Source organism: Miniopterus schreibersii, assembly GCF_964146895.1.
Source record: "Miniopterus schreibersii genome assembly, chromosome: 11".
In the NCBI taxonomy this organism is placed as follows: Eukaryota; Metazoa; Chordata; class Mammalia; order Chiroptera; family Miniopteridae; genus Miniopterus; species Miniopterus schreibersii.
In genome coordinates this window covers 20718019-20731052 of record NC_138111.1, presented here as the reverse complement: position 1 = coordinate 20731052, position 13034 = coordinate 20718019, and the positions used below count along the sequence as shown (strand labels likewise).

The 13034-nt window shown below is 46.6% G+C and overlaps 1 protein-coding gene across 1 annotated transcript in view; it reads right to left on the bottom strand.

Annotated features, from left to right (window-relative positions):
* ABCA1 (ATP binding cassette subfamily A member 1) overlaps positions 1-13034 on the bottom strand; it is a 111026-nt gene that overhangs the window by 35433 nt on the left and 62559 nt on the right. Inside the window, exons 12-19 of the mRNA XM_081152359.1 lie at positions 10547-10744; positions 9646-9851; positions 8866-9042; positions 6939-7161; positions 5048-5269; positions 3818-4022; positions 2602-2715; positions 594-765 (exon numbers count right to left, since the gene is read on the bottom strand). Of these exons, the coding sequence (XP_081008485.1) occupies positions 594-765; positions 2602-2715; positions 3818-4022; positions 5048-5269; positions 6939-7161; positions 8866-9042; positions 9646-9851; positions 10547-10744 (1517 nt within the window). The remainder of the gene's footprint in view (positions 1-593; positions 766-2601; positions 2716-3817; positions 4023-5047; positions 5270-6938; positions 7162-8865; positions 9043-9645; positions 9852-10546; positions 10745-13034) is intronic.

The following is a 13034-nucleotide window of genomic DNA, read 5'->3' as shown; positions in this document are numbered from 1 at the left end:
TAGCAGAGAAACAGAAGGTCGCCCCCAATGATATATCCTTTGCAATGGTTGAGGGACCACACTGAAAGCCACAGAAGCTGACTCTGGTGTTTCTACGGCCCATGTGCCCTTCTGAAGCTGCCCACTAGAAGGTCCATGTAGGTCCCAGGGAAGACAATCATACAGCCAGCTGCCCAGCTATTTCTCACATCTGCTTAGAGACAGAATTCCTGGAAATTGCCACCTCCTTCCAACACATCTAATCTTCCTTTCCACATTCTTGCCTCACAGCTCTGAGCAAATCAGGCACCAAAGGAGAACCTTCCTCAGAGCCGTCGCCACTTCAGGTTCCAAGAACACTGCCGAATTCTGAGAACTGGATGGGACTATCATGAAAAGGCCCCAGACTATTTTAGGCTGAATCAATAATATAAAGCAAAAACTAGCCTTTGGAAAGCACTGTCATGATTAGACAGTGTTTTCACACTTCATCAACTCCTTGTGTGTCCTGCCCTTGCCCCAGTGACCAACGCAATGTTCTTAGGTATGAATTTCTAACTGTACTCAAGAACCTTCCTGGGGCTGATTCTGAGAGAGCCACACCCTCTCCTTACATGGTGGTGGTCTTCCCGGCTCCATTGTGGCCCAGGAATGAAGTGATCTGGCCCTCATAGAAATTCAGGGTCAGGCCATCGACGGCCACCTTCATGCCATTTCGGTAAACCTTCATCAGGTTCTGAATGGACACACCCAGTTTCAGGTGGGTGGGTTCCTCCTCCATGCAGACTGCAAGAAGAGAGAAAACAGCAATAAACCGACAGAAAACAAAGACGAGAGGAATGTGAAGACGCAGCAGCTGTGCTTGTACTTTGAGAACTGCCCTCTCTCCGTGCTTACTTCTGGTTTCTCAGGAAGGCAGGCAGATCAGAAATACAGGGGTGGGCACAAGTAGGTTAATAATAATAATACAGTAATTAATAAATAAGTAGTAATACACGAATAAACTCTTGTGTTCGATGTACTCACAACTGTAAACCTACTTTTGCCCGCCGCTGTATTTATTTAGGGCCTGTTTGGGCACTGGTATTGGTGACAGGAATAGGATGACACAGGAGGATTCAGGCTGGGGGCAGAGCAGGGAGGTTCTTGACAAACAATTAAAATATATGAAGCTAAAAGCTGTTTAAAAACACATTCAAAGTACCATGGAACTTGTGGAACGGCCATCTTGTGGAATACTACTCAGTAGTGAAAAAGAATGAGCCGTTGATACACACCACAACTTGGATGGATCTCAAGGGAATTACACTGAATAAAACACCAGTTTCAAAAGATTATATACTGCAGGGTTCCATTTGTATGACATTATGGAAATAATAAAATTACCGAAGTGGAGAACAGATTCTTGGTTGACAGGTGTCAAAGAATGGGGAGGAAGGGTGGAGGCTGTGGCTATTAAGGGGCAGCATGAGGGAGTTTGTGATGATGAAACAGTTCTGCATTGTGACTGAACCAGGGATTACACGAATCTATACAAGGGATAAAACTGCACAAAACTACACACACACACACACACAAGTACATGTAATACCGGTGAAATCTAAAAGTCTGAAATGGACCAATGTCAACTTCATGGGTTTAAGCTCGTACATAATTACGTTAGGTGTCACTATTGGCGGAAACTGGGTGAAAGGTACAAGTTTCCTTTTGCAACTCCCTGTGAATCTATAGTTATTTTTAAATAAAAAGGGTTTGGGGGTTTTTTTTGATGCTACGGAATTTCAGGAGGAAGTGACTGACTACCTGGAAAGCTAGGAGGGCTACTCAGGGGAAAGGATATTGAACTAGACCTTAAAGAGCAAGTAGGAATTTAAAAGGTTCTCCTGTGAGAGAAAAGGACGTGCCAGGCAGGGAGCTGTTGAAGAACGCGGCACCTTCCAGCAGCTGTGAGCAGTTCCAGGTGATTGATTCAGAGGCTAGGTAGAGAGGAGTTTGGGCAGGAAGAGCACACTAGGGAACATTACACTTTACCTCTGGTGACTGGGAGCAGGACACAGAAGGGATCAGCAGAAGAGGGACTTATTAAAGCTGAGGACGCCACAGTGAACACAGAGTTTCCCTCTAAGAACCTGAGCAAAGAGCCCAGAAGGCAGAGCCTTTGCTGAGCTCCAGGCATCACCCCCTGCAGGTCAGGAGCCAGGAGAGGATTAGGCTCTGGGTAATGAAGGGTGAGAACATTAGGAAGCACCGGCTGAGGTCTGGGGCAGCCACCTGGCGTCAGCATCCGCGGGTTCCTACACCTATCGCCATGACAAGGCAGCAGCGAGGTTATGGTTCCACAATTAGTTTTCTTTGTCTCTTCCCTCTAGCTACTAGGATAGCATGGAAAGTGGAAGGGTTGGGGGAGGAAAGAGGGGGGGGTTTAGAGTCACTTTCCAAGAAGCCAACAAAACAAAGAAAACGTCCCTCAGGGACTCAGATGGTGACTCCCTGGTAAGTCAACAGCACTGGACACAAACAGCATGGGAGAACTGGGAAAGGGACACTGCGTGTGCTTTCTCTGTCCCTGGAGTGGTTTTAGACTCTTGCCCCCCAGCAGTCAGTGGGGAAAGCAGCACTTACTTTCAGAGACTCCCTTCTGGCTGGAACCAGGATGGCTCTTCTCATCACTTTCCTCACCTAACCAGTAGGACTTGGTGCAAGGAAAATACCAGGGCCTGGGAATTCCATACTGGCCTGAAAGCAAAGCACAGGTATGAATCAAGCTCGGCCGCATTCCAGCATTCCTGAGATATCCCTGCGGGACCCTCTCTCTCCTTGGCACTGCCTGTGGAGACCGGACAGACTGGAATAGAAGTGGGGGAAGAAGTAGCTAACATTTGGTGAGATCTACTATTTACAACAGAAGTTCTGCACCTCTCTGTCTCCCAACAACCCCATGAAGCAGCTATCATTTCCATTTTAGAGATCAAGAAACTGAGGGGTAGGTCCTCTACCCAAGATGACTGGGCCAGTAAGTGGAAGACTCGGAATTTGAGTCCAGGTCTGTATGATACAAAATTGCATATCCCATGTAGGAAGTTCAGGCAGGGGTAATAAACATTTCACATACACCACCTCCCACCCCCTTAAAGGAAAATTAGAAGATAAACCAGAAAGAGTTAAACCTTGCTCTTTCAGAATTTGATCTTACATAAAAATGTGCCCAAGACAGTCTTGGTCAAGGAGATTTATGAAGGGAAGTATCGAATACATTTTTATGAATACAAATTCGATTAAATCACAAGCCAGGGCTTCGGGCCAATATAGTTGTTATTCACAAGCTGTACTGAGGAAACAGAACCGCCATCACTGGTAGTTCTAGGGATGCAGAATTAAGAGAATTGGGTCAGCCCTGGGAGGAATCTCCTGGGCCAGCTGACCCAGCGTAGCCCACTGGGTTCCCCTCCATGCACCAATGCTTACTAGCTGTGCACCCACGGGCAATTATTTAACTTCTCTGAGTCACAGTTCTCTCATTTGCAAACACTGGTCGTAACAGTAACTCCTTCAGAGTAGTCTTATGAGGATTTTAAATGAACCAAAGTATATAAAGCATTTCGTACAGTGCCCAGCACACAGTGCTCAGGGAATAAGAGCAATATGAGTAGTAAGAGTTGTACTTTCAGCATCAGCTGCTTCTCCTTGGTCTATGTGCTTGCCATAGGCCTAAAGCTCTAGCCACTTTCCAGGGAGCCCCAGGCCCTGCAGAAATTCCAGCAAAAAGGGAGACAAGCTCTGCAGCTAAAAATCATATTTCCCTCACAGATGGCGAAGGCAGTGTGGAAGCTCAGGTTACCTGGGAAGACAGCCTCGATGTACCATGTCATCACCCCATAGATGAAAGTGTCAAACAGCATCATAGAGACCGAGGTGGTGAGGTTGAAGCCATCTTCATCCACGGGGCTCTCAAAGAGGTTGTCCCACTGCACCCCAATGCCCTGCTCCTCGAACAGGGCAAAGTACTCACAGCCAAACCCAAAAGCCACAGGGGACAGCAGGCTCTGTGAGAAAAAGGCAAAAGTCACTTATCCAGCTCCTGTCTCATTTCCTAACACTTCTCACGTAAATTTCACCTGGAGAAATCTGAATTATAAAATGGATCAATTATAAGGCATGGAAGTACTCACCTACGAGTCCCTTTAGGGGAGTGGGCTCCTTGGCAGCATAGGAAATGATTCTATTTATAACCACTCATTATGCACATGCATTTCAGAAACGTATGAATGATGAAGTATGAAACTTTTGGAATTTTATGCTTCCGGAGATGCCCCAAGGGCTCAACAACACTGCGGCCCACACACACACTCATACATCCATCAAGGTCCCCTTGAGCCCCCTGCTCAACCAGTGATGGCTCATGTCAGAGCAGCCTGCCTGGGGCTGCTGATATTTAAGGGGTCCAAACTGAGGCACCTGGAGCACTCTGTGGATGACTCATAAGTGACCAGGGGGCAGCTGCAACTCGCCCTTATATGGGCTTGCACACCCTTGAAGGCCCCTCCAACTATGTACAAGGGAAGGAAGGGTTGAGAGCAGGGGTCTGCGGGGAGATGGGCCACCTGCTCCTCGCTCATTTTCCGTTCAGAAAACATCACTCAAGCGAAACCCCACGCTGGGCACAAGGAACACAGGAGTCATCTGTGACCTCAAGAGCTTTCAGTTCCAGATGGAGCAGTGACTTTGGTGAGCTTAACACGGTCAGCGGCGTGGAGATAAAAGGTGGAGATGGCATCGACTGTCTAAGGGGTTCCCCAATATCATTTATCCCCAGCTGGGTGTATGGTACAGCCCGGCTCTCTGAAAAATTTTGTCCGATTCAATTCCCCCAGCATGCAGAGAGGACTGAAGATAAACAATTTAATGAGACACAACCCCTGCCTTCAAGCAGCTTAGAATCTAGCACTGAGGTTCACATCCCATTGGAAGGAGACTCTCTCGGCTTCTTTCCTGCACTTGGACTGCAACACGGAGGTGAAACCCCAGGGGTGGCAGGGACAGCGGCTACTGCAGACAGGCTGTCACTCACCGCGAAGATCTTGAGCGAGAAGCCCACGTAGTCTTGCCAGGCCACACACAGGACGTAGGGCAGGTACAGCATGAAGTAGATGATGCCCCCACAGGCCGCCGCCAGGTTGGCCCTGGAGAACAGCGTGCTGATCAGGAAGCACTGCAGGATGGTCACCACGGCGAACACGGACAGGAAGATAAACACCACGCTGGGGTCGCTGTAGGGCAGCAGGTTTCCCAACTGTGAAGGAAGAAACCCAACAAACGTGCTGCTTCCACAAGTAGGCGCATCCTAGCGCGATCTATGGGACGAAGCAGGGGTATTCCTACTCATCTCAGAGACGATATCGAGGCAGAGAGCTGTTCATTTTTCTGATGAGGAAGCCTAGAGGAAGGGAAATGACTAACCCAGGACCACACAGCAAAACAGTGCTAGAGTCAGGACCAGAACAGAGTCCAAGGTTGACACTCATCAAGGTTTATCTCAATAATTGTGTACTTTGTTTCTCAAAGTAATATGACCTGGTTTCTTTTTTAAAGGAGTATGACTCCTGGCACCAAGAAAGAGTCATGAGAGAGACAGCAACCCACAAGACTTCTCCCTCCAGAAGCCAAGGGAAATGGCCAGGCAATCTTAATATCCCCCCGGACACCCTGCCATGGGTTCCACATTCCCACAATCCTCGGAACTCCTGTGGATCTTTACGTGGCATCTCCAGTAGTTGGGTGTATCTGAGCAGGACCTGCCAGTTGCCCCAGACCAGTTCTCATGCACCTGCCACAGGACCTCTACTCCCTCCACAGAGCTCCACCCCTCACGGTCAGGTATCAAAGCATGAGAGGGGGTTGATTTTAGTAAGAACTGCTCTGCCCAACTGTCAGATGACCTCGGTGAGTCCGTAACCCTCCTTGGCCTCATTCTCTTGCACGTTAAATGGGTTGTTGAGTGAGGAAATACTAAGAGAGCACATGTGATGTGCTTTAAACAGTGCTTGGCAATCAATATGTGCTCATTTATAATGTAGAGTAACTCGTATTACATTGTGTGTTAGTTCCTATGCCTCTGCACTCCCCCCTCTTTACAAACTTTTATTTTTATCTGATGCATCCTTAAATGAAATGATTGTGGAGAAAAAAAACTGGCATATAAACTTATTAATGTATGTGGTGGACACAGAACTGTGCCCAGAGTCCCCTTCTAGGGGAACTTGTCTGGCAGGCAATAGACGGTCTCCAGGTATCAACTGCTCTGGGCTTGTCACTGCTGCAGAGAGCCACCTGGCTTGGGGCACACACACTGCCAACGATTGACTGAGGGGCCTGGGGCATGGATGTCAGGGATGGAGGCCTTGGGGAACCTAAAGCACCGGACGTTTCAGCTCAGTGAGGGACAACTCTGACGAACTGTATCTGCTCCTAGTGCCCAGGGGTTGGCCCTGCATTGCAGTTCAACTCCTCTCTCGGCCCAATCCTGCGTCCTCTCGATTCCTTCTGGAGATATTGATCCCTAATGAATATTTTTACACCAAACTGTTTCAGCCCCTGCTTCCAGAAAACCTAACCTGCAACAATATGTATCTTTCTGATTATGGTTTCGAGATATTGCAGAAGAGTCACCGCCTAATATGAGGAAGGCGGCACTGCCATGAGCCTCTGTTAAGCATGTGCTTACCCGGGAAGAGAGCACCCCGGGTTTTAATCCTGCTTAGCTGCTAACCAGCTGGGCTGACCTTGGGGAAGTCATTGCCCCTCTCTGGGCCTCATTTTTCCCAACTATGAAGTGAGGGTATTGCAGGAGGTGGCATGTCTGACCCCTTCCCTCCCAAAGAATCTTTTGCTTCTCCTATCCTCAGGCGGTGTGTTGGGCGGCGCAGGATTTCCCGCAGGGACGGGCAGTGAGGCAGCCTTACTTTGAGGATGACCACCAGCAGGCCGGCGCTCACGAGCAGAGGGATGAGGCTGCTGATGAACCAGCTGAACCAGAGGATGCCATTGTCCAGGCCCATGATGCGCATGGTCTCCTTCAGCCGCGCCTCCTTCTCGTACACGATGCCCTTGATGATCACGGCCACGGAGTAAATCCAGGCCAGCGTCATGAAGAGGGGCATTGACCGGCTCATCACCCGCAGGAAGCTGGAGGCCCGAGGAAAGGGAGGGGGGAGAATTAAAGGCAAGTGTGAGCCCGACTCACGGGCCAACGCCTCGGGGCCTGCACGCAAGGGGGCACCACGGCTGAGCCAGAGCCGGGGCAGGCCCTCTGGACTCTGACACCTACCGGTTATCTTATCAAAGGCTTCGTGAGCAGGGCCGTGCAGTGATAAAAATTAGACCAACAAAGTACTGCCAAAGCAAGCTTCTTTGGGAGCCTGCTTTAGTAACTAGGTAACTGTGGGATGTCATTGAGCTGAATGTGGGTGATTTTAAATTACTGAAACAGAAAAACCAAAAATACAATTCCTTTCTCTCATGGAAGTTCAACGTCTCCCACGTTTCTCATCTCACTACCGACTTGCCTTGCATAACCGTCATGACAGACAGTGCAGAAATACACATCGGGCAGCTCTTGTCAGGGATATTTCCAAACTAGAACAGAAAATGCAGTGAAATAAATGGGACATAGGATCTGGACCCTGAAGATCCAGGTCCAAGGTCCAGCTTTACCACTTCTGCTCGTACTGATGTGTGACAATAGCAAAGGCCCTTAAAGCCTCCGAACTCCTATCATGTCCTCCTCTTAAGGCATCCTTTCTAGAGTAAATCTGGGCTTAGGGGTCTTTGGAAAAGTCTTCCTTTGGAAAATTCTGGCTAATCTTTCTGAAAATAAAAAGCAAGATAATTCCAGGTGACGTGGAAAGGCTAGAGTGAGCCACCAAGGAAATAGATTGTTCAATGCAAAGCAGAGAGCAAGCACAAGGAGAGGACCCCTGTTCCTTCCACACTCTGATTTCTATCTACACACACACCACAACAGAGAACAGAGACTTTCCAATTGGGAAGAAACATTATTTCAGACGCCTGCAATACTTTCACCTCCCGCCATTCTCTCTTACGAGAAATCATTAGATCCAAAGGCACAGTTCCCACAGTGAGAACTTGGCAGCACAGTAACTAAGCACTAAAAGATTATCTTCAAAGTCTAAGATAAAAAGGACTTGTTCACTTTTATTTGGATTGTTTCAAAATGTGGTTTACCAATGACGAGAGGAAGTGGACACATTTACATGCAGTGAACTTTTTACAGGTCTAAAACGCTGTCCCTGTGTTTGGGGAGTGTGTGTGTGTGTGTGTGTGTGTGTGTGTGTGTGTGTGTGTGTGTGTGTGTGTGTGTGTGTGTGTGTGTGTGTTGGGGAGTGTGCGTGTGCGCGCACGTGCTTCCATGAGTTTGTCATGATGCATTTTAAACTTGCCGATTGGGACACTTACATGAGTTTGTCATGATGTATTTTAAACTTGCCGATTGGGACACTTACATGAGTTTGTCATGATGTATTTTAAACATGCAGATTGGGAAATTTTGACCAAAAAAGTAGAGTGTGTAAAAAAAAAAAAAAAAAAAAGTCTGGTAACCATGGACAAGGGAGGGAGGATCACCAGTGTGTTTGTGCATGTGCACGTTTCTCTGATATGGCTCAAACTGTCAGCTACCTACATCTGGCATCTCATTTCCTGAAATCTACACAGAATTTCAAAAACAGCTTTTGACCGGTATCAACACCCATGTAAAATAAATACAATCAAAGCATTCTGTCTCCTCCCTTGGCATGTGCATACGTCTACCCTCCACATGGGGACAGTGCTGGCCGACTACATAAAGAAGGTGGCTTCCTGGTGACTTACATGTCATCGACGTAACAGGGATAGGGCATTTGCTGCACGTAGACGCCTGTTTTCTTCTCAATGCCTGTCTGCACCCGGATGATTGCCTGCTCCACCACGTCCTGCAGGTAGGCGAAGCCCCCCCAGACGTACCGCATGTCCTCAAAGGGGTCAGCCCGAGGACCAGGGTCCCAGTACCTGAAACCAAGCCACAGGTCATCAAACATTCCTTAGAACCATACAATAAAAAATCCAATCACCCACAATCCCATCACCACTCCCAAGCCACTGTTTTCATTTTTGTATCTTACCTTCTGGTGTCAGTTGACATGTACACATATATTTAAATAGATACCAGAACGAGAGCAGGCCATTGATTAGTTTGGCTTTCCCCCCCTCCAATGAATACCTAACATTGCATCTAGTAGACATACGAAAATTTACCTGACGGGACTCCCTTCCATATTGTTTATTTGCCCTTTTTTGTAAAAATGGATAATGCTAGCATGGGGAACCTAAAGTCTTTTTGGTTTTCTCTTTTTCTGTTGATTTAATTCTCTGGGATTAATTCCCTTGAGGGGGAATGCGAAATAAAAAGATAATATTTTATTTAAAAAAAAGATGATGACATTTTATGACCTTTGAAATTACTGCCTCCATCAAGAAACGTGGCCATTTCACCCAAATCATGCCACCCATTTGAGCTTCTACCACATTGGTCCATAAAATTAAGCCCCCCCAGTCACCTTAGCTGCTGCTGCCTCGCCCACAGCTGCCTGGTGGGCCAGGAGTGGGACTTACCCATCTTTGATCTTATTTGTCCTCTCCACGTTGTCGATGTCCATTCGGATCTTGTACTTGACGTGATGGGGCAGCTCGGCGCTGTCGGGGGTAATTCCAGTGAACACGATGCCAGCCCAGAACTTCCTCTCATCCAGCAGCTCCATGGACTTGTTGATGAGCCCAACTTCTGTCGCGACGGGTTCCAGCTTGTTCAAGTTGACACACTGAAGGAAGCACAGCCATCGTGAGAACTCTGGTAGCCAGAAAAACAAGCAGTGGCCGGGGCAGACCTCGCTCTACGAAATCTTCCCTCAGGTCATTTTCCAATATTCAATTGAAAATGGGTCCAGTTTCTTAACTGAAATTTAGAGGTAAATTACTTACACTGACTTTTGTGGCAGGAAAGCGGGTCAAACAAAGACCACGCCTCCTTCTCCTCACTGTTTTCTTAGCAATTTTGAGTCATTAACAACTAACCAAATAAATAAACAGAAACCTTTTCTTTGTCCCTACGAAGTGACATCATTTTTTTAAGACTGAATTTTTTAAAATGTACTATGCTTGATTAGATTTTAGATAAGTTTCAAAACAATGCCTTAAGGGACTGCTTTGTGGCCACTGGGTACTGGAATATCCAAACATGAGAAAACCCAAAAGACAATGGATAGAAACACTCTTGGGTCAGACAGACTAAAGCTAGTGCTGGGTTTGTTTACTTACTCATTCAATCATTCAGCTAACATTTATCCAGGGCCTTTTGTACACCAAGTGCTGGGTTAGGTTTGAGGAATACTACTGTAAACAAGTATGTATATTATTCTTAAAAAGTCCTCCAATCTGACTGATTGCACCAGCTCAGAGGGAAAACAAAACAAAACACCACAGCCTTTTCTAAAGGATGCACAGGACAGATCCTCACCTCCATGAAGCGAGAGATGGTCTGGACCGCCCGGTTGGTCTCATTGAAAGCCTCTCTCCAGGTGTACACAGAGCCATTCTCTGACTCCACGTCCTCTGGGTGTTTGGCCAGAAAGGCCACGATATCCTCTGCTGTCCAATCCAAGCCGGCCAGGCGCTGTTTCCAGAAGTGGTCATTGCCTCTGCTGTTCAAGAGCGTCTGCCATTCCAATGGGAAATCACAAGCAGTAAACATCAAAGTCTTGATGAGCACATGGCTTACAAAACCCTTCACATAGGCTGTCTCCTTGTTTTTATCTTCACAGAAAACAGTGAGATAACTAACAAGGTCCCCATTTAAGAAGGAGAATATTGGGGTTGAAAAATAAATATGATTTACCAAGACTGAGTCAAAAGCTAACAGTCATGGAGCTGATACTCAAAGCCAGACCAGTCTGAATGCAGAGTCCCTATGTTTTCCGCTGGATCCAACAAGCTAGCTTAACAGTAGTAACTACTATAACAATAGTAATCATACTTACTCTGCACAGTTACTATACTGAATTATTTATGTGCTTTACTTCACACAACTCCATGAGGAAGGTATCTTTAATAGTTCCCCTTTTACAGATGGGAAAACTGACATTCAGAGAGGCCAAGTCCCTAACATAAGGACACACAGCTGATATGTAGCCAAGCCAGAATATGAAATGGCTCGATTCTACTGCACCTTCCCACTGCATCCTATTACCTTCCTCTCTTGAGACCCCGTCCGATGGCTCCTCATAAAGACTATCTCTAAACTAAAGAAAGACAAACCTACTCCTGCTGTTTAGTTTGGGGAAATAATACCATTATTAAACCAAGTAAAATATGGCCTTTCCCAACTGCAGAACACATGGGTCCTGATGCAAAGGAGGGCCTGTCTTCCATTCCTTGTTCCCTAGCCGGTTGGCTCCCACGCGGGTCAATATGGAAAAACAAGACAACCCAATCCGGTGCTCAATGCACAGGCCCAGAGGCCTGGGGCAGAGGCCTGCACAGAGGTGCTGCCCAAACAAGGGGCCAGCTTCACACTCAGGTCATGGAAAAGGAGGAGCAGCTGAACTCCTGTCCCAGCTTCGAGGGGATGATGGAACCCTGGCTCTACTGAGATGGACTCTCCAAGGGGCCAAACACGGCTACTTTCTGAATCAGTCTCATTTCCACTAACATAAGCTGTTTTCCCCATGTGGCTTCATATTTATTATTTTAATGGAAGCATAATGATTTCATAGGTTATATTTGCTATAATTTCACTGACTATTCTCATACTGCTAAGTGGTTAGCCTATTTCTAATTTCTCACAATAACAATTATTATAGCAATAACATTTTCTATCCTACAGTGACTTCTTTCTTTTAAAATTATGTCTCTAGGATACATCCCTGAGGGTGTATGGAATGGAGGTACACAGAGGATAGCACATTTTTTATGGTTCTAGCAATTTTCATCCCAAATTGCTTTCCAATAGGGAATAACAATTTATACTGTCATCAGTAAGACAGGTATTTTTGTTAAAATAAAAAGATACAAAATTGCACCTCACAAATTTTCAAATAACTTTATTTGGAGACTTGAACTGAATGACTAAGAGCTGAGTGAAGACACATGGTGCTTGGGGTAAGACCTGCCCTGCCCAGTGTGACTTTGGAGAAATATGTCCAAGGAAATAAGACCAGAGAGATGAGCCCAGTGAGATCCCTGATCACATGGCCATTCGAGAGTACATGAGAAGACCAGGAGGCCTAATTTCACCCTAGGAGTGGTAGCCAGGGAGAAAGCAAAGCCTTGAGATGAAGAAGGCAAAGAGCAACTAGAAACGAGACCAGTTTAGTATCAGTGAGCTTGATGATACAACAGAGAAATGATTCTGGATCTGCTGGGTGATACAATGGGTGTAGACAGAGCCACTGACAGCAGACAGATAAGAGCTATCACACAGAATGATGGTTGCCTAGGTCTGGGGGTGGGGGAGACGGGGAGGTCAAAGGTGCAGAGTTTCGGTTATGCAATCTGAGTTCAAAGGTACACACTATGCTAACAATACCGTACTCTACTTGAAATTTGCTAAGCAGTAACTGTGACATGATGTGTATGTTAACAACTGTGGTGATCCTTTTACAATGTATATGTATATCAAAACATCAAGTTGTTCACCTTAAACATATACAATTTTTACTTGTCAATTACACCTCAATAAAGCTGAAAGAAAGAAGGGAGGAAGAGAGGGAGGGGGGAGAAGGGGAGACAGGGAGGGGAAGGGAGAGGGGGTGGGGGGAGAGAGAGAGAGAGAAAAAAGAACTACCCTAACAGAAGCAGACCTCAGGCATTGCCTCATGTACCAGACCCCAGACGCAAGGCTGTAGGGGGTGCAGAGCACTGAGAAGCCCAAGCTTGCAGTGTAAAATAAACATTCCTTAATAGAGAAAGTAAAGTTGGAGGAAGCTCCTTCAATTAACACCCACAGG